Raw genomic sequence first — 27,170 nt, 5'->3', positions numbered from 1 at the left:
TGTTTTTTTCCCATGTTTTACTGCACTAATAGTCAGAATCGATAAGTCTTGATCGAACAAATGTTGGCCTCGCCAATCTCCATGCCATACCTTACCAAACCAACATATCCAAGTTCCTCAAAAACAGAATTTTGTCATGTAAAACCAGTTTGATCACGGTGATTGGCAACTCACTTGAAATAAGAACTAACAAAGGAATCATTTTGCTCGCGGGTGGGCGGTAATAATAATCACATAGAGATTTCGAATTGCCCTTTCAACTTTAGACTCGAGTAACATCATGATTTCAGACCAAGCTCAAGGAAAAAGGGTTAGAATAAAAGAAATCAACATATTACCTGCTAAAGATGGAGGACATGCAGTAAGAATCCCAGTACGTCACAAAAACAAATGCTACTGATAGTCCACCACAATTGAATATGAAGTCCTGTAATCTTAATTTCCATAGCTATAAATGAAAAACAAATTTAACATATGTGAAGAGAAAAAATAAAAAGCACTTACTGGCGATATAGGGACGATGTTAAGTCGGAATGAATTTTTGAGAAAGGAGAATATCATAAAGAAATCCTTTTCGCAACAAAGAATCCTATATGACCTTTAAATACTATGAGGAAGAGCTTACCTTGACATACTGAGCAATCTTAACACAATAAACAGGAAATTCAGTGTAAAATTTTAAGGCTCCTCCTGCTTTCCAAGTTTTAAGGACACAGTCCAAAGAGCCGCGGTAAGAGTACTTTCCAATCGTGATTTGGTCGCATCTTTTTGTATTTGACTTTTAACGTAATCAAAGGGGCGATCGCAAGTCGGGTTTAACAATCCCAAAACAGCACTTGCTCCTAGAGAAGCAAATGAAACAGGAACAGTTCAACAAACCAAAGAGCACAAATATGATTATTCCTTTGCACAGACATTAGACTACAAGAAACTCTACAAGAGAAATATCCAAACAAGATGATTATAGTGGGGTCACCAACCAATTTCGTTCAAACAACCATAAGCCACATCAATTTTTTTCTTTAACAAACTTTTGGAAGGCCGATGGTAAAACATGCAAAGATTCTCAACATGGTTCGCCTCTAATGCCATTCCAACATGTTCTGCCAAGAAAATCGAAGGCTATTATGTCCGGCAGGAACCAAAGATCCCATGTGGATTTTAAAAATACCCATCGCTCAAATCCCTCCGAATTTGCTCTCGAACCGCGGATATAAACAAACAAGCAATGTGCTCTCCCTTCGTTAAAACGCAAGTCTACAAGATTGTCACAAAGTTTGGTGCATCACTCCACCATCTATCAAGAGATCGATACATGTATAACTTCAACCGTTTGGCCAAAATCCTCTTCAATTTTCGGTAATTCACGTGTTTCTTTGCCGCCTTCGAAAGCAACCTCCTTGCAACCTCAAACAATCAATCTACAAAAAGACATCCACAGAACCTCATGTTATGAAAATGGTGCAAACCGGAGACGGACCGCATACCCAAAAGGGCAATCTCTAATCTCAAGCTTACGCAATTCAGGGCATCCCCGAAGCACATACATAAGTCGCTGCCACGCCGTTGTCTCCTTCAAAAGCAACCGATAGTGTACTTTAACTAACTTCCCATATCGTCCAATGTAATAGAAGGCCTTATCGGTGAGCAAAACCAGATAATGCTAACCTTATGAGCTTCTTACAGTTCATTACAATAGCACCAAAGCCCATATCCATGGGTTCACCTGTCAGATGGTCTGGTAGGTGTCGCCCCATTATACAAAGACGGAACACCACAAGATCTGGATAGTTCTTTGACATGGCCACAACAGCTGCATTGGTCATTTTATTGCAAAAATGGAGAATTGAACACAACTTCTTACAACCTTCAGAAATGGCAACAAGGCCCACTTCGAGATCGGGAATCACCGTCCTCCCGGGCAAAAGCCGGAAAGACCCCGGTTCACGAGGTCAGTGCATGTTGCAGCCACAGCCTGAAGCCCTTCGTTACATACCATGTTGTATTTCGCCCTTATTCCTGTGCTGCTGTTGCATTTTTTCGTCTCTTTTGGTTCGATTTGGTACCTTGAGAGTTGGGACTGGGATACTTGGTATTAGGTTGTTAGCTTCTAGCTAACTTACCAAGAATTGTTGTAATATTTGTGTGACAATATTAATTTAGTAACTATTAAGGATCAAAAAAATAAACAAAAACACAATATTGACTCTAAGTAGCATCAATGAATAAACTACTGCACCCTTTCATTAGCAATCATTCAAGTCGTGTCGACCTACTTTACCTAATCATTGTTTAAACCCCCGTCTTTTTTATTCAATTGCCTTTTTCAAATATTGTATTCTCAAGCTTTAGATTTTTGTTCCCTTTTTTTACAATGGCACAATCAGAACTCATTGCTAATAGAAAAAAAAGGTCGCACTTACAACCACACTAGCTAATACCACTAAAACAAACTGCGCTATACTACCACCAAACCATTATCCCAACCAAATGAATATGAAACAATCAAACCTTATCACCCTGAACAAGATCACAAACCTGTCATAGGACCGTAAGCATAGAGTAGGCTAAACCCTTGAAGTATAATGTCTAACAAGGAGCCTCATCTTCAAAAAGGATGTTTCTAATGTTAAATTTTACCTCATATCTATTTCCGGTTTCCATCAATTCATACCTTTTCTCTCTCCAACAACAAACTCGATGTCAGTGCAAAATATTTCATTTCTTTTTTTTTCAATCAAAGCAAAGCAATGAAAATAAAGAACATCCGATATATCGGTCGTCGGGTCTAGAAAACTCGAGGGAAGTCTAACCAAAGAAATAGCACATTGGTGGAATGGAACACAAGACTGACCCTATTCAAATGACGACAACAACAACAACCAACAACAACAATAACAACAAAAAATACAAATATTAATAAGAATAAGAATAATACTAAAATTAACAATTCTAAGTAATTTCAAAGAATTCTCGAGCCAACTTTAACTTACAAAAGTTGTCGTGGCTATCATTGTGTAGTCAAAGAATCACCGTAAATAATCAATGAGCTTTATCTTTATAAGGCGGTTAGGTAGGATAAAAGTTCACCACATACAAAAAATGGGGAACAAAATGATTATAGACCAATTTAAGAATCACATATACTTTCGATAACTCTTTCACATTCCCCGGTGCTCATCAAGGATATTGATTACGATGACTCAGTCGAACCGAATCAAAGAGAAAATCTAGGCCAACATTTGCTTTGCGCATACATTATGTAGTTAAGTGAAAATTAGATCAGAACAGGCTCCAAGAGCTACCAATCACAACTCCTAAAATTCTAAATGAACCCTAGACACTCCTTAACCTAAATATACATTTGCATATAAAAAAATCGAAGCTCGTAAGCAAGCAGATGGAATCTTTTCACTTTCAAGATTCAGAAAGGAAAGCCTCATTATAAGTGCACATCATCGATTTAAATACTAAGATGACAAGTTAATCCACCTCAATGTCAAAGAAGCACATCTCTACTATACTTTCTAATGGAGGAACACAAAAATACACACACAACAAAGAATTCTTTTTTCAAGACTATACTCGGGCAATCTATGGTGGACATAGAAGATTGGCCTATTTCATGTCCCGACAAAAACGGGGACTCCACTAGATCGCAAGGTGGAAGTTACTTACCAAAGACGGATGATGAGTGGAACTACTTCACTATTGAAATTCAAGTCTTTAAGCTTAATCACATTCAGTTTGAGTGGGTTAAGATAAAAGCTTCTGGGGGGCATACATTCTCGCCTTGATGAAAATAACAAGATTCACCAATTAGCTCGGACTTTTCCTATAATGGCCAACCCGCCACGGATCTACTTTCGGACGACTACCACAAAGGTGATCCTTACACCCAAAGTGACCCAAGATCGAGCAGACACTATAGTTGCCTGTTCCAATGGAATCATCTTTCAACAAAAGTAACGCCCGTTGTGACCCCAAGAAGTTGGAATTACGGTAACTCACGGACGTAATTTGATATATGTGTTCTTTTGGGATGAGCTAGAAATAAAATATTAGTTTCCTCATTTTAATTTTTCCACTGGTGCTCCCCCTTTGTACAGTTTATTTCAAAGATACTACTTTCCTCTTCTTTTTTTTGTTTGTTGGTGCTCCTAATAAATTCAGTGGAGGCCATGAAATTTATAAAACTGGCATTTGCAGGGGGGGGGGGGAACACAAACAAAAGTAAAAAAAGGTACAAGCACCTTATCTTAAATAGTCAACTCCGTGCCTACTCCTTCCAAAGAGACAATCAATTAACGAGCCTGCGACAAAACATGCCTTAATCTCAGCCCCTTTTTCCGTTTCTTCAGGCATGTTCGAGCGTGAAGCAGGAAGTGCCTCAAAACAGAACAATTTTTACACAGATGGACGGACAACTGGACAGGAGCTGGATGCATAAAAGAAAACATAAAACTTGGCAACCCTATAAGATCCTTCAAAGGCAAAATAGACAGATACAAGCTGCTGAAAATGTTGCAAGCAATGAAGCCAAAGTAAATTTCATCAAAGAAAAATAAAACAAAGACTTAAAACTGGAAAGTGGAAACAACGGTTTCACACTTTCACAACTTCAAAATCGACTAAAAATATTCGACTCTAAAGTCCAAGCATACATTAGTACATTTCCCCCTTTTTTTGTCTTTCATTTCTTTTTTTGTCTTTGTTTTGGAGAAATGTTGGCAACGTATTAAATATTCTATTGACCAAGACTTCGATTGCTTAAAGTGTAACTATCAATACCAATTTTATCAAAGTGACATAGCGTGAGGCCGTGAGCTCTTGCCAGATTATTGATCCACCTTTTTCCACACGCAGACAGAGCTAACACTTCCTTGAGTTCTGAGACCAAAGAATAGAGCACATAACAATGCAAAGAACACTACCATTTGGTTGGTTGAAGCGGGGATACTCAATCCGAATGGGATTCATGTGGAAACTTCAGTTTCGGACTTGGATGGGGATACTTCATACTTTGATATAGCTCAATCAATAAGTATAGTGATCTGTTATAATTAACAATCGCTGAATGGGATGCACAAGGACTAACTCAAAGCTTCAGAGAAAGTAGAGGACTCCCCTTGGGTGTGCCCAAGTAGAGAGTTCTTAACGCTTTTAGTACTCCAATTCCTATCAATTAATATACTATAATAACTATGTAGCAAATAGTCTATGAACAATAGAAGAGGTTGGGCAAAGGGAAACTAGCGCAGTTTTGCTAACCGCAAGGTTCCTGTGACAACAAAGCGGTATTTAATATTGTATAATAAAACCCTTGCCTACCGAAAGTTGTTCTCCGTTCCCACAAAATAATCTAACTCTACCAAAAAGAATCCTATTAATACTTAACTTCCTAAACAAACCTATCTATATAAACACAAAACAAAAACACTAATTAGGGATATATAAAAAATAAGAATCCTATTAATACTAAACTTCTAATGACATAAGAAAACCTAATCAATTAACCTAAACAAACCTATATATATAAAAAACCAACGATCCTCCTAACACAAAACAAAAAACACAGGTAAACTTTTAGTTTTTTCTTTTATTCTGATTTACATGTTGAATTCGATACATTAGTTTTACATATATAACTAAGTTCTTTTTCTTTTCTTCATTGCATACAATAGAAGATATTCAATAAAGGCTTCAGAAAGAGTTAACAAATATGGATAAGGTAAACTATTTTTTTTACAGTATCTTATTTAATAATTTTGTTGATTTCTCTTTTATGATTCAACTGATGATAAAAACAAAAATTAAAATATTAAAGACAAGTCTCAAGTTGAAGCTACTGAGTCAATCAATCCAACACCACAATTAATTTTTCTTAAAAAACTTCAGCATCAAATCGTCCATTATATAATTTACTATACTCAGCAACATATGTAAGAAATACTGCACATTCAGGATTGGCTCATATGTATAACTCTTATGCTCCATCTTTTTAATTTGTGTCAGTACAATGTGTATGGATATAATGAACTGAACATAAATGTGTTCAAATAACAGTGTCCAAGGATCAGGTCGTAAAGGCTTCCACCTATGGATTATAAAGTATAAACCACCACAAGTTTCTGGGTTAACTAATTAAAACTTATAAATCAGAAAAACGATGCTTACAGTCCTCATGAAGATAAGCAATACATCCACTGAAAGAAAAGTCATCACCAATAGAAACAGGTGCATCAATCAAATAATCCTGGAAAAAAATCAATAGCAATTTCAGTTTCAACAGCAGTAATAATGAAAATGAGTGAAAACCAATACCTCTTTGTCTTCTTTTTTCGCTTTAGAATTCAGTGTGGGCTTTTTCCTCTCAAAATTGAATTTAAATGGAGAAGCTGAGAATCTAGAATGTCGAACGAATGGAGATGGAAACGATACATTAGCTTAAGCTTGAAACGCCATGAATGTTGAAACTTAAAGAGTCATAACGTTTTAAAAAATACAGAATGAATTTTCATGGATAGGATTTCTTTGGTCTCAAGTTTTTATCGATTTCAAGTAAGAGTGGCTGTGTAGTGTAGCAGGTCAAATTTGAATAAAATTGGAAATACAATCCCGCTTTAAAACATATGTTTACGAATTTGATGGGCCTAGGCCCAACAAGTAATAGTAAACATAGAGGTTTCTAAAACCCAAAAACTTCTACCTAATTAAAAAAAAAAAAAAAAAAAAAATCTAATTTAAAATAAGGTGATTTAGTTTTAGGTCCTCCCAATAATATGGGTATTTATGTTAGATCCACATTTTTACATTTTTTAGCTTTAGGTAACCCTATCGTTAGTTAACCATCATTTACCAAGTTTGACCGTCTATTGTGGTGTGTCTGGTGTTGTGCCCTTTCAAAATGCCACAACTACCACTCACGTTTTACACGTGCCCACACCATAAAACTCAAAATCCACATTTCAAATTACCCAACACGTGTCATAATCTTGGGTCCTAATAGAGTGGAAGCTGGAAAAAAGGAGAAGCTCGCTGTTCAAAAATATCAAAATATAAGATATATACAAAACTAGAACCCTACTAAAAGTGAACTTTCAATCACTTAGTAAAACATAATCTATTAACCTAAAAAAAATAATTGAACTACACATATCGAAAAACCAAGTAGCCTATTTTCTTCATTTTCTCCATTATTTACAATTATTTATTGACTTCATTTTATTATGTCTATTGCAGATAATGGCGTATGAAAATTACAGCTTATGTAAAAAAAAAATGCTAAAGGAAATTCTAGAAACAGGACTTAACATTCAACAAGATCCGGGCCTACAACACAAAATTAGAGAGCAGACGATTCAAAACCACTGTAACATTAAAGGTACCGAAAGACTTATTCTTTAACAATGAAGACATCATAGTTAAAGAAATTGATGGAAGCACCACATATTCTGTTGCAATAGCAGAAGATTGAGCTTTTCACGCAATACAGTTTATAAAGGATGAACGTGATATGGAAATTAAAGACTTCAATTTCAAAGAGCTTATGAAGAAAAGAATAGAAGTTGAAGAGAAAAGAATCAACTTGACAACCTCAAAAAAATATTATGCTAGATTGTTTGGTTGATGATAAACACAACAAAGATAAAATATATTATCTCGAAGAAAAAATTAAAGGAATGAAGGGCATGGAAAGTTCCATAATAAATAAAAGAAAACCATGAGGATTAGTACTTGAATACCAAAATTTTATTATGTTGGTCATATAGTATTTTTTTCTGTTAAACGCTTATTTTAAACTTTAGATATGCATTAATTTCATTTATTTACTTCATTTGTAGCAAAATAATGTTGTTTTGAAATATATTCGTAGTTAATGTGCTATTCGAACTACACCATTACAAAAGAAGTCTTTCGATTTCCTTTGAAGTTCATGCCCTAAAACTAATAAACCTAAAAATAGACGGACATTAATCCAAATTTATTGGAGGAAGCAATGAAAAATTAAATCTTGAGGATTCAACATCATCTCCCAATAAAAAAAATAAAAAAACATATTTAGAAATATATATAGGCCTAAAAGAATGCCTAAAGATCAAGAATAGTGCTCTTTTATCCTGCTTTCAGATTCAAAGATCGTGGAGCAAACCATTTCCCATATACTTTACCAAGCCAAGCTATATCCAATAATATAAGCATATGCCATGGTATAAATTTTTTCAAACTTGCAAAGTATCAAGACATATTACATTTCAAAACATAAAAAAAATGCCCTAAAAAAACATAAAAACTAACAACAACTTTTTAAAACTAAGAAAACAGTAGTTAGTATTTCTCATTCCAAATCCATAATCTGGAATATTACTACTGATGCAGGTCCACTACTAAACCTGTAACAAACTTATTATGAGTTATTATTTTTTTTATATTATTTATCTTATTCCTTATATTGTTTGTTTAAATCAATTTTGTCACTTTTGGACCTAATGTATTATTATTAGCATTCAGAAGGAAAGAAATAACAATGTAAACGATTACAATGTTTCTCGGGAATTCAACTTCTTGACTCTTTCTCAACATTCCATCTCATAAGGATTAGTACACCAAACGGAAGTAGAAATTCATAGAGCAAGACTTTGGGAGCAATTCCGCGTTCAAAATGATGAGAATATTGAGGTATCGTTTTTTTTAATCATCCACTTCTTCTGTACTTTTGTTACAAAGAAAGATCAAATTGCCTTTGCTTTATGAACTGCCCCCTGCCTTTAAATCATTGTATGAAGGATCTAATGCCAATGCGAGGTCATTTCGTCAGCACATTCGGTCATACAATGCGTGTAATGCTTTTACAAGTCTTGGTGTTAATCCAGACATGCGTGTATTGCATGGGCGTGGTCCAATATCATTTGTTATAAACGAAATACTCTACCATAGAGTCGGATCATACATAATCGTAAATAGCAAAGAGATGCATTAATAACATTTCTTCTTCGTGCAATCTGTTAGTTGCTCTTACTTTCGACCATTACAAAATTTTATAAATTTACACCATTTACATTAAAAAACTGAAAAATAACATCATTTCCAATCAACAACAAGTTCTATGTACAACGAAAGAGTTGTGGGATAATGCAACCCGAATAACCTTTTTTCTCAAATCCTACAGTTTTTTACCACCTTTAATTGACACCTCTATTGGGTCCATAATCAATTATTTCCCAATTGATTTACATAAACACACAAAATATAGCTGATAATAGATGTAAACTTGAAAAGATTAACACTTTTTTCCTATGAAAGCAAGAAACCATTACTAAATGCTCAATCATAATTTATTCATAATGTAGCCAAGTATCATTATCTAATAACTAGATTGAAGCAATATTACGTGACAACGAGATATACTAATTGATGATATTTATAGGAATCACATCAAAAATATTGTGAAACTCAATATAATATTTATATCTCATAGCTCTACATATAACATGTAGATAACAGTTACACAACCGAACTTGAGAAGATAAAGAACCGTCCACATAAAAAATTAAGTAAAAGAAAATATAATATGCATATCTCATAGCTTTACATAGAATATGTGGATAACAGTTACACAACCGAACTAGAAAAGACAAAAAACAACACACATAAAAAATAAAGTAAAAACCAATATAATATTTATACCTCATAGCTCCACATAGGTATTATAATTTTCATAATAATTGTATAAACGGCACCCGTTCATAGAACGGGTTCGAAAACTAGTTTTACCTGAAGGCTGAAACATTAAAAAATTAAAGCAAACCTGAAATATGATTTCTTCAACAATGACTTCACTCACAAGTAATTCCCCATCCTCATTTCGCAATCTCTCTCTTCCTTGTAAAACAAACCCAACACACAAAACCTCTCTAAAACCCTCAAAACCACCGCATAATAATCTCTCTTTCAATTCACTCCAAACACTATCACAACCTTCTTTCAATATCGATGCTTATGCTACATCACTTGAGGAATGTGCAAAAACGTTTTCTTTTCAAATGGGTACGCAAATTCATGCTCGTTTAATCCAACTTGGTATGTATACTGATGTTTACTTGTCAAGCAAGCTTCTTTACTTCTACTGTTGTAATGGATATGTTGATTCAGCTCGTTTGATATTTAATTCAACTCCAATTAGTTGTCTTAATCAGTTTTTCTGGAATACTATGATTCGAGCTTATGTTGATAATTCGAGGTTTGGTGATGGTGTTGAATTGTTTTTGGAAATGTGGGGTTTGGGTTTTTTGCCTAATGAATTTACTTACCCTTTTGTTTTGAAGTGTTGTTCTGTTCTTGGGCTTGCTGAGCTTGGGAGAATGATTCATGGTGTGATGATTGTTAATGGGTATTGTGAAGATGTTTTTGCTGGGAGTGCTTTGTTGGATGTTTATGTCAAGTGTGGGTGTTTTGGTGATTCTGTTAAATTGTTTGAGAGAATTCCTCAAAGAAATGAGGTTACTTGGAATTCAATGGTCTCCGGGTATGCTCAGAATGGGTATTGGATGAAGGCATTGGAAGCGTTAGAGATTATGGGGAAGTCTGGAATTGAAGTTAAAGTAAGTAGTTGGAATTGATTATGGCTGGTTGTGTCCGAATGGTGACGGGTTTTGGCATTTGAGACACTGAGAAGGATGTTGGTTTCGGGCTCATGTTTGAAGCCTGATTCAGCCACTTTTAATACACTCTTGTCTGTGATACCTACAGACTCTACGTTGATTTGGTTGAAAGAGATCCATGGCTTTGCTATAAAGCAGAAAGGGATAATAGTTGTGGATTCTATAGATGATGACAGATTGAGGGCTTCTATTGTTGCTGGGTATGCTTTTCATCGTTGTATGAGTTACGCATGTCGCCTTTTTGAGGGGATCTCCTTAAAGACTTCTCAATTGTGGATCTCAATGATATCTGGGTTCATAGAATGTAAGCAAACTAATGAAGCTTTTCGTGTTTTCCGGGATATGGTAATGCAGAGTGGAGGGGAATTTAAAGCTGTATCGAAGGTTCCTTTGACTCTGCTGCTCCCAGAGTGCAGTGCGTCATCTTTGACAGGTTTGGAGATCCATGGTCATGCGTATAGAGTTGGATTTGAATCCGCTACTTCAGTAAACAATGCTCTTATTGCTATGTATGCAAGAAAGAACAAAATTGAATTGTCGGAGCAAGTTTTCAAGAGGACCACTGAAAAGGATGTGGTTTCTTGGAACACCATGATTTCTAGCTATGTCAATAACGATGATTTTGTGAAGGCGTTCGACTTTTTCCACAAAATGCACTCTGAGGGCATGCAACCTGATGAATTTACGTTCAGCTCTATTCTTAGTCCATGTGGAGAGTTGGGGGCTCATCGACAAGCTTTGGGGATGCATGGGTACATAATCAGAAGTGGATTTTGTGAAGGCTACCTTGTGGTTCAAAATGCCCTTGTGGATATGTATGGGAAATGTGGGTGTGTTGACGAAGCTAGGAAGCTTTTTGATGAGATGACATGGAGAGATACTATTTCTTGGAATACCATGATCTCATGTTATGGAATCAATGCTCTTCCCCACAAGGCATTTGCTCTCTTTGATGAGATGCAAGGGAAAGGATGGAATCCCAACCGTGTCACGCGTTCATTGCACTCTTATCAGCCCGCGCCATGCAGGCTTGGTTGACGAGGGTTTACATTTCTTCCAAATTATGAATACTGAATATGGCATCAGTTCAGATGTTGAACATTATGCCTGCATTGTTGATAATTTAGGTAGAGCAGGCCAGCTGGACAAAGCCTACCATCTGATTAAAAACATGTCAGTAAGGCCTGATGACTGTGTTTGGAGTGCCCTGCTTAATGGCTGTCGAATCCATGGAAACATTCCTCTGGCTGAAGTTGCAGCCAGGCATCTAATAGAATTGAAGCCTCAACATTCAGGGTACCATGTTCTTCTCTCAAACATCTATAGAGACGCTTCTCGACAAGATGATGTCACACGTGTCCGAACAATCATGAAAGACATGGGTGTGATAAAGTCTCCAGGATATAGTTGGATTGAGGTCAGCGGTGAGTTCCACAATTTTTTAACTGCTGACAAGACTCATAAGCAGAGTCCAACTATATATTGTACCCTAGATGGTCTTACAAAGCACCTCATAGCTGAAGGATACAGACCTTGCCTGGCCTCTTGATTTTATAGCTAACAAAGGCAAATTGTTATACCAATTCTATCAGTGCCTCAATACAGTAGATAAGGCTATCTTGTAAACCTTCCCAAACTAAGAGGACCTTTGCACCGTCAGCCATGCACAACACAAATGAAAAATGATGCTGGTTTCTACTTCCTAGAAGGGTCATCAAATCTGTTAGTATTCCTGGCAATGAATTAAATGTTTTACTTTCTCCAAAAAGATTTCCTTTGCGAAAAAGATGATATGTCGAAGATGCTTTATAACAATGAACATTTCATTTTCACTGGGGACAAATGTTGGTGATATTGCGGTGTGGGAGTTGGGTAGCAGGGAGAGGCTTGCTCATAGGAAATTCAAAGTTTGGGTCATTGGAACAAGCTCGGTGCCCCTGCAGGTAAAACTTTCTGCAGAAAGTAAGCTTTAGAAGAGTGTAGTTCCTTTCTACATCAACATTGAAAGATTAACTTAATTTGGTTTTTATTTTTCCTTAATAAAAATTATTGGAACAGACGGCTCTAGTCAAGGACACTGCGATTTGTTAATCGTGTGGCATGGAGTCCTGATGGTGCCCTTTTTGGTATGTTTTTTATAGTCCTTTGAACTGACGTTAATATATATGTTAAAATTCTAGACTACAATGTTAGGCGATATTCCTGAGGGCGAGAATGGACCAGAGGCTGTCGCTACTTATTTTAATTTGCTCATCTGTTTCAGGTGTAGCATATAACAAGCACATTGTGCATGTATATTCGTACCACAGCAGTGATGATATATGACACCACCTAGAGGTTTGCAAGTCAATTTATACTTGTATTGTTGTCTATGTCTGGTTCATATGACAGCTATTCCTGTGAGAAAGAACCAGTACTGATTAGAATGTAGGTGTATGACTAGGGCCAGAAGAATTGAAGTAATCCACCTTACCAAAATCATCCAGATATCCTTTCTCCAAGTGTTTACCAAGCCAAAGTAAAAACCCTAGTGTCTACGAGAACTTAAGTTGAAGCCACAAGGAGCTTGTCACAGACTAACAGTTTTGACTCTTTTTCTCAAAAATGTTCTAGACTATACACAATTGTAAGAACCTTCATGTCAGAATGCCCATATGAAAATTGTTAGGCTGACCTCTGAAGGTAATTAATATCCACAACAGACCCAAGAAGAACCCAACTGCGCAGAGTTGGTGCTATTCTATGCCGTTCATTTTCTATACCAGTCTCTTGGTTAGGAGGTTGGGATTGAAGGCAGTTATGGGTTTAAGTGTCAAAGTATGTTTAGGGACACAGATTTCTGATAGGAGAAGAACTTCGTCTCTAGTTCTTTGTGTCCGTCCCTATTGTGTTTTTCCCCAGCCACATGTAGATTTGCTGAGTTTATATTTTCCTTTGAATATATTAATCTTATGCAGATAGATGCTCATATTGGTTCTGTGTGCATTGTGAGTTGTGGAGATGACAAGGCTACCAAGGTATGTTTGGCCCATGCCATTTTTTGTTATGTTGTGTAGAAGTATACGACCTCAATCATTAAAGATAAAGTCATGCAGGTGTGGGATGCAGTCACAGGTGTCAAGCAATACACGTTTGAAGGTCACGAAGCACCTGTGTTTTCTGTATGCCCTCACTACAAGGAAAACATCCAGGTATTCTGTAGTCTAGTATAGCTTCTTGAATATTATGACTTGTACCTTGTTTTGGTTTGTTGTTTTATTAGGTTCCCCCATGCTTGCCCCATACTTGCGTCCTCACATACTCCAATTTATATTGTTTGTTTTTTCCGGTTTCTTCCTTGTTCAGTTTATCTTTTCGATGGCTATGGATGGGAAGATTAAAGCTTGGTTGTATGACAATTTGGGATCAAGAGTCGACTATGATGCACCTGGTCATTGTTGTACAACAATGTCCTACAATGCCGATGGGACGAGGTTGGAAAATGTTATCTTTCTTTTAACATTCTATTTTGCCTTTTCACTATTGACTAGATTGATTTCTTGAGCTGTACGTACCTTTAACTGAAATGTTTTCCGCATCTATGGATAATTGTAGGGTTTTTTCATGTGGAACTAGTAAAGAGGGAGATTGTTATCTTGTGGAATGGAATGAAAGTTTAGCTGTCAAGCGAACTTATCAGGGTTTCCGTAAGCGATCGATTGGGGTTGTGCAGTTTGATACAACTAAAAACCGGTTTTTGGCTGTTGGTGATGAGTTTGTTATTAAGATTTGGGATATGGAAAATCCTAACCTTATGACGACCATTGAAGCAGATGGTGGATTGCCAGTGAGTGTTTAATATTTATTTGTATATGTACCTGTTTTACTATGCAAGTATGTATGTGTATACGACACCTTCTTTATACACCCCTTCATCAGAATCTGTGAGGAGAAAAGCGCAAATATCTTGTTGCAAGTTTCTTACCTTACCAGCTATGGATGGAGGATTAAAATTCTAGGATTGTGCCATTTTGCTGTCCCCGATTGGATTAATTGGACATTTTGAATTGGTTGGAAATATTTTGACGTGACCCCATGAAACAGAGAGTTGCAATAACCTACCCTATAGGGCTATATCACCTATATGCGTATAAAATCTGCCTGTTATGCCTTATATGGTTGTACCTAGGTATATACATGTAAATGAATTTATGCTGCCTTGTGTTTTTGTTGGGATCGCCACTAGTAATGAATATTGACATGGTAGAAGATCGGCCTGCCTTTTAATATGGCCTATAGGTGCCTGGGTAAGAACAAAAAATGTTTTCCCTCGAAAGTATTTTGTAAGCTCATTTATGAATTCAAGCAAGTTAGCTCATGTTTCCCTAGTAGATTTTAGCTAGTTCAATTATCCACGCCTTTCAGATTTTCTAATCTCTTTTTTCTTTTTCTTTTGTTGAATTTTTGTAATTTCATGTTGAAATGATAATATGAATATCACAATGGTATGTGAAATAAAAAATGTGGTTTAGATATGTAATCTCCTTCCTTTGGTAACATAATAGTACAATATTATGAGAAAACATATGTACTCATATCCATAAACTCTGACAACATACCTAGAGAGGAGTAAGACGGTCTTCCTAGACACATGATTACCATTTGTCTCGAAGCTGTCATTCCACATGTAAGTAACCAGTATTCTCTAAAATGTATGCAGGCCTCTCCTCGTATTCGATTTAATAAGGAAGGGATGATGTTGGCTGTTTCAACAAATGATAATGGGATCAAGATATTAGCAAATACAGATGGGCTTCGCCTTCTGCACTCATTTGAAGCTCCTAGATCTGCTTCTGAGAATGTTGCAAAGGTAGTTTCATATTGAACTTTAGTATCTCATGATGTAGACCTGGCCGCTTAGTTTTAAAAATGGCTTGTGATGCAGGCATCAACAATAGGCACATTGGGAGGTGCTAGTGTCAATCCTGGAACAAGTCTTGCGGTTGCAGATCGAGGTGCCCCAGTGTGCTCCATTATTGGACTGGTACACAATTGCTGCTATCTGTATCTTGTATATTTTATTGCCTCCTTGAAGGATGCTTCTTATTGTTATACTATTCAGCATCTAGGTCGTCTAGTGTGGATTGCACTCTGTGGTTGTGTCATTGTGTGTACTTACTATGCTGGTATTTGACTGGGGTGATTACATAATTTTAATTTTTCCAAAAATATTGTAGAATGGAGACAACCGAAGTTTGGCAGATGTGAAGCCCAGAATTGTAGATGAGTCGATGGAGAAATCTAAGATTTGGAAGCTTTCTGAAATCAATGAACCGTCTCAATGTCGCTCCCTGAAGCTACCTGATAATTTATTACCAGTAAGGGTACGTTTCAAGGCCGCTACCTTTCTCTTTCATGCAATATTGCACTTCTGCATTTCTGTAACATTTTATGTGGAACGGGAGTATTTGCTGCTAAAAGTTGGTATCATATGTTAAATTTTGATAGTGGTGTTCGATTCAGCCTAACTATTTGGTGTGGAAAATTGGAAAAGCGTCCAGGCATCAGTTTAGTTATTTGTTAATTCTTATTATAATAGTAAAATGACAAAACATTAACAGAAAAGTGTCCGTGGAGAATGTTTGTCTTATGCCTTGAAAAACACATCATTAACAAGGGAAAATAGTTCTTATTTCCCCACAAGGAAAATTTCCTAGGGGGGTTCGGAATTTGGGATTCTTAAGAAGGTGGTAACTGGTAAGTTACCAAAATTAGTTACTTACTGGAGAAACATTTCATGCCTACTTTTAGTCAATCAAATAGTATTTACCCAGAATACATACGATTTTCACTAGGAACATAGTAGATCTAACAGATACCAAAGGAAATAGTAGTTCTGAGATAAAGATGAACTAAAGTACATAAGAGAAGTTAAAGGACTGATTTTGGCCGTGAGAAATTGAAACTTGTTCATAACATGTATGTAATTTTTCTTTTGAATGGTTTTTAGTATGTAGAACCAAGATACTAAATCGTCTTTTCATCTTCATCTTGTTTTACATCTATTCAACGTTGTATGCCCCAGCCAAAAGAAAAGGAAAGAATGTTCAATTTTCACATGATCATAGGAACTATATGGCAGCTATTTCTATCTTTTAAGCATAAAGAAAAATTGATACTGCTTAATCTGATGTGATCTTATGACGCTTTGATCTATCGATGACTAAATATGATTTACTGTGTAAGTGAAAAACCTTTATGAGGACTTGGGACTGGATTTTTAGTATTGTACAAAAATTTGCTGAACAGTTTTGTGGTTTTGAAATAGAAGATAAAGCTATAGGGATGTTCAAGAGGGTGGCAAGAAAAAGAAATTAAAATCTACTAATGATGGATTGATACCGATCAAAAAGAAATTACAGTGGTGTTTGATAGATATACGTGTAATGCTCTAATTACAGTGAAGCTATAGGGATGTTCAGGAGGGTGGTAAGATAAAGAAATTAAAATCTACTAATGATGGATTGATACCGATCAAAAAGAAATTATAGTGATGTTTGTTAGATATACGTGTAATGCTCTAATTGTCATGATTTCTGGTGATAATTTCAGGTTTCTAGACTCATTTATACAAATTCTGGACTTGCTATCTTAGCATTAGCATCTAATGCTGTTCACAAGCTCTGGAAATGGCAGAGAAACGAACGTAACCCTATGGGGAAGGTATTGACCCTTTTATGGAAGAAATTTTCATTGGACCCAGATAGCTCATTTTTTTGCAATCGTGACCTTTCCAATTCCCTTTTCTTTTTTAGGCATCTTCTATTGCGCCACCTCAATTATGGCAACCTTCTAGCGGAATATTGATGACTAATGAAACAAGTGAGGCAAATCCTGAAGATGCAGTTCCTTGTTTTGCACTTTCAAAGAATGATTCTTATGTCATGTCAGCCTCCGGAGGGAAAATATCACTTTTTAATATGATGACGTTTAAGGTAATTTGCCTATTTTTATTTTTCACTTTTTGGTGCTCCTCTTTTTCCTTGTATTACTTTCTAACTTGGTTTCCTGGCATAGACGATGACAACATTCATGCCCCCACCTCTGGCAGCAACATTTCTTGCCTTCCATCCACAGGACAATAACATTATTGCTATAGGCATGGATGATTCCTCAATTCAAATCTATAATGTCAGAGTTGATGAGGTCTATATTCTTCTGAACTGAAGTTGAATAAGTGTCAATCATCTTATTAAAAGCGTGGAACTGAACTTAATTTTTTTTTTCTGACGTTATGCACTGTACAGGTTAAAAGCAAACTCAAAGGCCATCAGAAGAGAGTAACAGGTCTTACCTTTTCCAATGTTCTGAATGTGCTTGTATCATCAGGAGCTGATGCTCAGGTAGCCTCACATGTTGAACAGAAACAAATTTAAAATTATCTAGTTGTATGCTGTTACAGAAATAGCGTAAATTGATAATAAGCTACAGTGGGAGAGTTCAAGTGTAACCTGTTAATATATACATATGTGCATCTTTTTAGTAACAATTTTTTCTGTAATTCTGTTCAGTTAACAATTTCGGAGCTGTGAAAACAGGAATAACTCATCTTTCCTTCTTTTTTTGTTCAATGCCCAAAAATATCCCAGTTATGTGTTTGGAGCACCGATGGATGGGAGAAACAGGCCAGTAAATTCTTGCAGATTCCAAGTGGGCGAGTTCCAGCCTCTCTTGCAGAGACGCGGGTGCAATTTCACCAAGATCAGATACAATTCTTGACTGTACACGAGACACAGATAGCCATATACGAGGCATCAAAGTTAGAGTGCCTTAAACAGGTGTGTACATTATGGCCCCTAACTTTACCGTATACTATGTTACTTGAAAGTATTCTATTAGTATAATGGTTCATCAATAACATAGATTAATTGCAAACAAGCCGAGGAGATCAAGTCTCCGCTATGGTTGGGATTCACTAGAGTGCAGACCCCCTTACATTGGAATTATTATTTAGAGAGTTTTAAATCGCTCTCGCTCATTAACACGATCAGTAACCCTTATGCCTTTAGAAACATTGTTGTATGATTGTGGTCCAGACTTGTTTTCTCTCACTTTTTTGAAGTAGGCCTTCAAAGATGCGTACAAAGCTCTTGCAAGGAAGCTTTAGGTTTCATTATTTCTCTTACTATTTGGTGATTTTGTTATTAAATCTTAAATTTTTGAACAGTGGGTACCACAAGAATCAAGTGTTCCTATTACACATGCTACATATTCCTGTGATAGCCAATCTATATATGCAAGCTTTGGGGATGGCAGCGTTGGTGTTCTTACCGCAATAACCCTCAGATTAAGGTGTCATTATTCATCCATCATTGCATACCCCCAAATATAAGGTAATTATTTTCCTATGATTCACTGAAATTTTGGAACTAGACGTTTTCATTAATAAAGTCACAATTTCTATATCATGTTGGCAGCTCGAACAACTCAAGAATGTATCCGCTTGTTATTGCTGCTCATCCTACTGAACCTAACCAATTTGCATTGGGGTTGACTGATGGTGCGGTCCATGTCCTGGAGCCATTAGAATCTGAAGGTAAATGGGGATCTTTGCCCCCATCTGACAATGGTGCTGGGTCAAGCATAGCTGCTGGTCAAGGAAGTTCTGATCAACCAACTAGGTGATGAGTGCAATGAGTATGCATATGTCTCACCTACGCAGACCCTGCTTTTTAACTATGGGTAAAGTTGCATGCCATAGGTGTTTTAGCACGTAGGTTACAGTGTTACTCAATGATGCAAGGCAGGATCAGAAAAGGGCCAAATCAGAGATTGTCTGCAAAAAAAACCTATAAGATCATAGTGTGAACTGTATAATTCGAGGATCAAGATACATCAGTTGCTCTTATAGCCATTCTCTCTTTCTGTAGGCTGTAGCCCTATGTTCAGAACTTGTTCAACAATCAACACCATAAATTGGGAATTGAAAAAAATATATATGATAAACTTGTTTAGTCGTGCCGTCGTACGCAGAGGGAACGTGGCAATGTAGATGAGAACGAGAGAAGCGGGAGTGGTATGTATAAATGGGACTAGAAACGTTGACAGTATCCTCTAATCCATTGCATCTTCTCTTTCTTAGACATGAAACAAGTTTTACGTACCAGCTTAGTTTCAAATAGATGGAGATATCTCTAGGTATCTAATCCTTATATCAACGTGAAGCATGATAACGATGGTAATGATTTGTGGGCAGGTGTAGATGATCGATGCTGTTTATGATAAGTTTCCCAGCTTTGTGGATCAAGTTCTACTTCGTCGGCTCTGGCTCTGGCTCTGGCATATATAAATTCTTTCTAGAATACAAGAGTTATATTGTCTGTGGTTTAGAAGAAGAAGTTGATAAGTGGATTGCTTCTGTTATAAGAAGAAATGTACAAGAAGTTAGACTTAAGGGTATATCAATCCTGCAGTTGACTTTAGCTTGCAAGGTTAAGTTAAAAGAAATTTGATATTAGAATCTGTTCACCAGTATTCTCAATATTCGAGTAGAGATTTACTCTTGAGCTGCCCAAATTTGGAGATGTCGATCATAAAAGAAATCAACTTCAGAGCTCAAATCAAGATTTGTGCTCCAAATCTCAAAGTAATACAGATCAAAGGCAGCAGGTGCAGAGGGTATTTTGCGGAAAATATGTCTACTCTAGTTACTGCAGACATTGCACTTGTGAATGAAGTTGTGGATGAGGAAGAGGATGGGACGCCTCGATGAAATGATAAGTTTGCTAGGTGCTTAAATGACATTCTCGAAGGACTCATTAATGTAAAATCTTTAACATTAACACTTGATGCTTTTGAGGTATGATCTAATTTCCTTCTTTTTACTAGCTAAGATATAAATCATTGATTCGGAAGTTTAAATTAGTAAAACTAGTTTTCTAGCAGCAATTACACCAGGAACCGTAACTTTAGATATTATGAGATCACATATTATATCGTGTTTCCATTACTTAAGATTATGACTGCTATAGCATAGAGAATCACAAATCCCATCCTTTCACAGGGGTGCTTGGGTGCACGCCCTAAGCTGGGGGCCATGCTCTTCTAGGTGTATGTAATGGTAAAATGATAGTGTTCTGTCATCTGTGTCTCCAATAGAGTCATTTACTGTGAAACTTGGGATTTTACGTGTGGTGGTTCTGTTCATGAAGGCGTAGACAAATTATACCTCTCTTAGCTAATGCAGTATGCAGGTGTAGGCTTACACCTACATTGAAATCGTCTCTATCATGCTTAGTTTTGTTTAGTTCGCCATATCAAAATTTCTGTTTGTATCATTTCTATTTCTGCAGCAGATTGCAGCATGTGTACAGAGTCCTTTCCACCCTCCCAGAAGAAGAAGAAAAGAAGTTCTTGAAAATTCATGTAGGCAAGAGGGGTGCATCCAGAATCTATACAGTCATCCTAACACAGTGTCACTGCTCCTCAAATGAAGTAGTTGACGGTGGATAATAATGGTTGAAATAAAATGAACATGGAAAAACAATATAATCATAACGCGTACTGTTTTTTGTTTTCTTAAGTTGAAGAATATAATTTAGTTTCACATTCTTCTTCTTTTTTAATTGTCACAGGCTCAATCAGATCTGCCACAACCCTTTAAAGCTGTGCTCAGTGAATTTCATAATTTAAGATATCTGAAGCTGAGGTACAGGCGATGCAAAAGTTCTGCTACTATTCGCACAATTGTGGAATTGTCAGAGAACATTCCTCATCTAGAAACTCTTGTGTTGGAAGATAGTGAGGTATCTAACTATTAAAGCTCTACGCTGCATTTGACATTGCTGAACTTGTGTGGTTTTTTTCATTTTTATTGTACTTATACAACGATGCACATGCACCATCCTCTATTAGATTCATACCTTTAAATTTCTCTCCAAAGAAGTGATTTTGAAAAGGCTTGAATTTAAAGCTTTTGCAGATAATACATTATACTTGTAAGCTGAAATCCTTATGAAAAAAAAGACTTGACTGTAAGTGTAAATTCCCCTTTATCTATTTTTTTTTGTTTGCTGCGTAAGGTTAAATGTATTAAAGTAAAAAGAAAGTACAAAGGGTATTTAGAGTTGCAACATACTGCACACTCTAAGGTCAAGTGATTTCAAGTATCTACTACTCCAACTAGATTTGAAATAGTTTACATTTACTGAAAACTGTAGAAAGTTTGGAATGATCCTTCCCATTTGTGAAGCCAATCAGGTTTTCCTTCCCACACTACCCGTTCATTAACAGCAAGAGATGTTCCAGTCTTAGCCAATATATCTGCAGTAAAGTTGGCTTCCCTGAAAATGCAAGTAATCTTTATGTCCGGGACTGCAAGTATGCAATTTTTCCACCTTGCAATTCCCCTTTATCTAAGGAATGCCACATGGAGCCATATTCAAAACATTTAACACAAGAAGTACGCTGTACTTTGATTTGCATATTAAGGATTTATCTGTTAAATATCATCTTCTTTATCTAGTGATCATCTAATTTGTGTATGACACGTTTGTCCTGACTCCTGCAACACATTCTATTGAAAATTCATCATCTGAAGAGCTAAACGTGTACACATGAAGTATGTATTCATCAAGTGTTTAATCGATTATCTATGTGTCTTTGTTTCTGTTATTAAGAGAGCATTTGTCATTTCAGTTATGTATATATTAATAAGAAACCGCGGTAACTCATATTTGCTAATCTTTCTTTTAACAGGGATTCTCAAACATTGTGGATGATAATGTCGATTGGAAGGAATAGTTGCAGTTGCATTTGCATTGCGTGATTCAACATTTAGTGTCTATTGAGATACGAGTACTACATCAAAGAAGTTGAAAGGATGAACACAAGTCTATTACTCGAGTTTTACATGGAAGTTTTTATTCAAAATATCTGATGAGTCCGAATATACAATAATCAATGCATGGTCTCGTAGATCAGGAAGCTGAATTTGTAGACATCCATGAACTCTATAACATATATGCAAGAGAAAATTGTGTAGTATATTTATCTAGTTATTATCAAAGTTCAATGATATGGATGGAAATCTTGATCTGACACTCATACGAGATGGCGGGTTTTTTGGTAGTTTAGTGGAGCATCATCCATCAGTCATCAGTAGCTTGTATACGTGTATCATGTATGCAAAATATCTTTGCATGGTGTAGCATGAGAATACTTAAAATGGTTGCATTATGAGATAGCTCGACTACCAGTCTACCATGTAAACACACATTGTGGTCCTAGTAACTTAATTGTACTCTGGAGTTATGAATGGCACCGAAATCGAATGGTTAACGGAAATAAATCTTGCTAAATTGTTGTTTTACTCAGAAAATGAATTGCACCAAGACAGAATATAGGTCGCTTTTAGTTGTCACATGAAGTTCTTGCTCAGTTAGCTCAAACGTATTACTGTTTAATTCAGATATATCCTGAGGTTTTCATATTGGTTCCTTTCCAAATTCACCTTCTAATGCTGCTTAGCCAGCAGGAGGGGTTGTAGGGGATGTTGGAGGAAGTTGAGATGTTCAGGTCCCACTTGGAGTAGTGACTACCTTGTACAATTCTTGAGGTTAAATTGACAAAACTAAGTAGCAATGATCGGCGACTCATTGATGCTTTCTATGTTATTTGATTGTATTTGCTCAAACAACAATTGATCCAGCCACTCCTCTGGTCCCATTCTCACACAAACAACCATTTCCAAGCCTGATGAAATCCAGAATGTCTTAGAGATATTTAGACTATATCCACATGCAATTCTCAATGTGTAGATATTATCACTACATGCAATTCTCAATTTAAAAGAACATGCCTCGTGGTCGAAAACATGCACAACATCCAGTTTGATTGCTCTGCTTCATATCCATATCCATATTCTATGCTGGACTGCTCTGACCCTTTTACACTTGGTCAGCTCCTTGCTTGTTTGTGCTCCATCTCTTTCTGAATATTCTTTCTCTATAACTGTGTCAACACAGTATTCCAAAATATGATTTATAATGACTAAAATACCCATTTTTGTCTCATTTTAACTTTTAACTTTTCAGCCAGAGCACTCTCTCTTTAAGCATCTCTAGGTGGAAATATCACCTGTATATTTCGCAAAAAACCATCTCTAGGTGGAGACAAATATGGAGGTATCACCCGTCTAGCCGCATCCGTGGATATAAATTTGCGGTTTTTGATGCGGATGAGGCGCGACAATGACAATATCGCGCGCTATTGCCAATGTTGTTGTTTTGTTTTATTTTGTTTTGTTTTTGTTTTTGTTTTTGTTTTTTGTTTTGTTTTTGTTTTTTTTAAGTGGAAATTTTATTGATAATGATAACAAATTTTACAAATAATTAGGACAAGCATGCAACAAACTCCAGTATTTTTTTTTTCAATTTGGTGCGATAGTGGGAATGTTGTGTGGTTTTTTTTTTTTTTTTTTTTTTTTTCAACTTTTTTCAATGGGGCGACAGTGTAATGTCATGCGACAGTATCAATATTGCGCATGGTAGACCCTACTCCAAATTTGCGACTGATATTTGCCTCAATTTAGAGTTGGTCAAATTTTGCGGATACTTGCCTAAAATTTCAGCCTCAAATATGCAGGTGATACTTCCACACCTAGAAATACTTTTATATTTCAGCAATAAAAAAATAGTAACATAACTCCTCTCCCTAACTAAAACGGTGAAGAAAGGGAGAAAAAAGAAGAAGAAAATCAAAGGTAGCAAAACGTATTCACATCAGGTTTAGTATCCTTTCATGCTTTTGTTTCGTTTTTGTATATAGATGAAATGAGTCTACTGATTATGCATGGTATTTAGATAGATTATTGCACACTTTTTTGTTTATATGGGTGTTTGTTGTTTTGAGTATACTACATTATTAAAAAATCAGTGTTCTCTAAAATACAAAACCCCATTGATAAAAGGTGGTTTTTAAGTTGTTTTGGTGGTCCGATGTTGATGTTTAGTGAATGAGAGAAGTAATATTCCTATTTTTTTTAAAAGACGATGAAACACAAGACTTACTATTGAGTTGAAAAATAAGAGAGCTGCTGGACCATATCTTTGCCCCATTTGTGGGTTGGATGTGAAGTATGAAAACAGTGTCTCGAAAGAGAAGTTTTTAGCTCCTAAGCACTTAGGTGTGAAAAGTCTCCTAAGCACCAATCTACTACACATCCGCTATCTTTTAACTATTGATTAACTCTAGTTAAATTAAATCTAACCAAATATTTATTTTACTCTCTCTTCAAATCATCTCATTTTTCTTCACAAATTTTTTTCTTTCTTTGTGTTTTCATAAAAATAAAATAAAATAAAATGTTATTTTTCAATTAACATTTTTGTTTATGTTGCAAATTTTTCAAGGGGTTCTCCTTTATTCAATTACAACGCGAATTTCTCAACTTTTTTTGTATTGGCTATTATCATATCGGTATTTTGGTTTGAAATAAAGTTGTAATTTGTAATTGCATTTAAGTTTTTTTTTTTAATAATTATAATAAAATTTAAGTGTTTTTTCCCCATAAATATTAGAGTAGTTTTTATTTTATTATACAAGGTCTTTTCTTTATCTTTTTTTTTGTTTTTTTTGTTTTAACGACAATTTTTCAAAATTTTAACTGCATTTTTTTTTGTGGAAAAATAAAGAAATGAAAGATTTGTAACAAAAAAAATTATTTGAAGAGAGAATAAAATAAATATTTTGTTAGATTTTAATTAACTATAGTTAATCATTATTAATTAAAAGATGGTGGATGTGTGGTGGATGAGTGCTTATGAGACTTTTCACTCCTAAACGCTAAGGAGTGGATTTTTACTCGTCTCGAAGCACATGGAGACACACCATGCAATAGCTAGCTGGAATTGCAAAATCTATTTTGTTATATGCAATAGCTAGCTGGAATTGCAAAATCTGTTTTGTTGACTGTATCCAACCCACTTAACTAGATTCCATGAGAGAATACATTTTCACAGCTAGTTTTTAATCTTGAGCTAGGGTATTTTTTTACGGATCTACGCATTGAAATTAATCTTTAGAACCAAATAAAGAATCATTTTTTTTTACTAGAAGCTCTCAAACAATGCATCAAAGAGGTTTTCTTGATATCATAATGCTATTATTTTCTTGATTTAAAGTTCACTCTCTTTATTGTATCTTTCAGGGTAGGTGGAAAACTGTAGTGTTGTTCTGGTTTATGTAGATCGTGTATTTTGTTATTCAGACTTTCATATGTCATTTCGTGGATGAATACATTGTCTTTTGTTAGTTTTTTCAGACTGTTATATATTGGAAGAGTTTGAACTTTGATATTGGTAGTGCTACTATATCTCTATTTATTACTGGGTATGCTACAGTTTAAAGTTTCTAGCTAGTTGTTGCTAAGGCTGTCAATGGATCAATTTGTGTATCAGAAACCGAACCGAGAATATTATATTATATGGGAGGTATTATATGGGAGGGGTTCTGGGGACATATTTTATCTTAACAAGTAAACAAATTCAAAATCGTTAGGACATTTATAAGTTTTGGATTAGGCTAATTTTTTTTTGTAGATATGATTTATTAACTATTCTAAACATTGTCACAAATAATAAAAAAAATCAAAAAATTCCAAACTTATGAAATGTAGTTAACAATTTAAAAAATTTGACTAATTGTAGACCGTTCATTTTCACCTTTTGTACCTGTAACACTTCGCATATATAACATAATTACCCTTTTAACAAAAAAAAAAAGTAGTTTATAAAGTGTGGCTTCTATTAAAGAGGTGATATGTACATCTCTTTGGCAAAAAATTGATGCAGCTAAGATCACTATTTTACTTAATGCTTCTATTAATGTTTTCTCCACACTCTCTTTTATTTTTGGAGATACTTAAGGATATATTTTATTTATTTGAATTTTGGTTATGCATTCTGAGCAATCTTGAGATACTAAAGAAATAGACCAAAGAAATATAAGTAAAGAAATTGGTATTTTCCAAAAAAAAAAATTTAAGTTAAAAATAATATTATATTTCTGAGTATTGGCTTTTGCGGGAAGTTGTATTCCACGACTGGTATAGCAAGGACAAATTATACCTCTACGGTACGCGATGCTTTGTAGGTTACATCTATCTAGAAAGTGTCTATGTCACGCTTAGATTTGTTCAGTTGGCCAGACACATAGTTGGTGTAATTTGTTTTTCTAAAATAGAATGCAACAGTATTGTCTCTCCCAATTGTAGAAATATTATGTGGACAAAAGTAATGTACTCAGAATCTAACCACTCTTTTTTGTTTTTAGTACTATTAGAATATAATTCAATTTCAACGTTAAGAGAAAAAGTAAAATTGAGTACCTGGGAGAGACCAAAAAGCCTAGAACAGTACAGTCAGGTAACACCAAAGAGGCAAAGTTTGGGTGGCCGACTAGGGTTGGTTATATCATTCAGAACTTCTATCTTAGTATATAGAAAAAAATGGGGTCGATGAACAGTTTTTT

General features: G+C 35.5%; 2 protein-coding genes, 3 long non-coding RNA genes and 1 pseudogene across 9 annotated transcripts; 4 read left to right on the top strand and 2 right to left on the bottom strand.

Annotated features, from left to right (window-relative positions):
* Positions 1 to 817: 817 nt before the first annotated feature.
* LOC147507801 (uncharacterized) lies at positions 818 to 6,462 on the bottom strand. The gene is made up of 3 exons (XR_015217695.1): positions 6,325 to 6,462; positions 6,178 to 6,256; positions 818 to 842 (listed from the first exon to the last, which is right to left on the bottom strand). It is a non-coding gene; the product is annotated as an uncharacterized LOC147507801 (long non-coding RNA).
* A 4,214-nt stretch (positions 6,463 to 10,676) lies between these two features.
* LOC147507800 (pentatricopeptide repeat-containing protein At3g16610-like) lies at positions 10,677 to 11,699 on the top strand. Its single transcript, XM_086596462.1, has one exon. The coding sequence runs from the start codon at positions 10,677 to 10,679 to the stop codon at positions 11,697 to 11,699; it is 1,023 nt and encodes a 340-aa protein (XP_086452588.1).
* A 25-nt stretch (positions 11,700 to 11,724) lies between these two features.
* On the top strand, positions 11,725 to 12,210 carry LOC147507799 (pentatricopeptide repeat-containing protein At3g26782, mitochondrial pseudogene; annotated as a pseudogene).
* Positions 12,211 to 12,336: 126 nt separating this feature from the next.
* LOC147507798 (protein TOPLESS-like) lies at positions 12,337 to 19,032 on the top strand. The gene is made up of 15 exons (XM_086596457.1): positions 12,337 to 12,604; positions 12,720 to 12,787; positions 13,619 to 13,678; positions 13,757 to 13,852; positions 14,007 to 14,134; positions 14,256 to 14,487; positions 15,361 to 15,510; positions 15,586 to 15,684; positions 15,878 to 16,024; positions 17,253 to 17,363; positions 17,456 to 17,635; positions 17,718 to 17,846; positions 17,948 to 18,043; positions 18,290 to 18,478; positions 18,868 to 19,032. The coding sequence occupies exons 2-15, from the start codon at positions 12,773 to 12,775 to the stop codon at positions 19,030 to 19,032; spliced, it is 1,797 nt and encodes a 598-aa protein (XP_086452583.1). The 5' UTR covers positions 12,337 to 12,604; positions 12,720 to 12,772.
* A 58-nt stretch (positions 19,033 to 19,090) lies between these two features.
* Positions 19,091 to 22,689, top strand: LOC147507797 (uncharacterized). 5 transcript variants are annotated; one of them, XR_015217804.1, is made up of 5 exons: positions 19,091 to 19,716; positions 19,897 to 20,499; positions 20,993 to 21,065; positions 21,275 to 21,445; positions 22,398 to 22,689. It is a non-coding gene; the product is annotated as an uncharacterized LOC147507797 (long non-coding RNA). The 5 variants fall into 5 exon arrangements; XR_015217805.1 differs by having other exon boundaries at positions 19,091 to 20,499; positions 20,996 to 21,065; XR_015217803.1 differs by having other exon boundaries at positions 19,091 to 20,499.
* LOC147507796 (uncharacterized) lies at positions 22,436 to 27,144 on the bottom strand. The gene is made up of 3 exons (XR_015217811.1): positions 27,028 to 27,144; positions 23,500 to 23,651; positions 22,436 to 23,393 (listed from the first exon to the last, which is right to left on the bottom strand). It is a non-coding gene; the product is annotated as an uncharacterized LOC147507796 (long non-coding RNA).
* Positions 27,145 to 27,170: the final 26 nt, after the last annotated feature.

Source organism: Coptis chinensis, chromosome 3 (assembly GCF_015680905.1).
Source record: "Coptis chinensis isolate HL-2020 chromosome 3, ASM1568090v1, whole genome shotgun sequence".
Classification (NCBI taxonomy): Eukaryota; Viridiplantae; Streptophyta; class Magnoliopsida; order Ranunculales; family Ranunculaceae; genus Coptis; species Coptis chinensis.
The sequence above is the reverse complement of the archived record's forward strand: the minus strand, read 5'-3'. Positions and strand labels throughout refer to the sequence as shown.

What these genes read in the sequence shown, in the direction of transcription:
- LOC147507800 (XM_086596462.1), top strand. Translation starts at nt 10,677, where the DNA reads ATGTTGGTTTCGGGCTCATGTTTGAAGCCTGATTCAGCCACTTTTAAT.
- LOC147507798 (XM_086596457.1), top strand. An exon ending in TGTGCTCCATTATTGGACTG is followed by an intron (nt 15,685 to 15,877) that starts GTACACAATTGC and finishes AAAATATTGTAG; the next exon opens with AATGGAGACAACCGAAGTTT. An exon ending in ATAATTTATTACCAGTAAGG is followed by an intron (nt 16,025 to 17,252) that starts GTACGTTTCAAG and finishes TGATAATTTCAG; the next exon opens with GTTTCTAGACTCATTTATAC.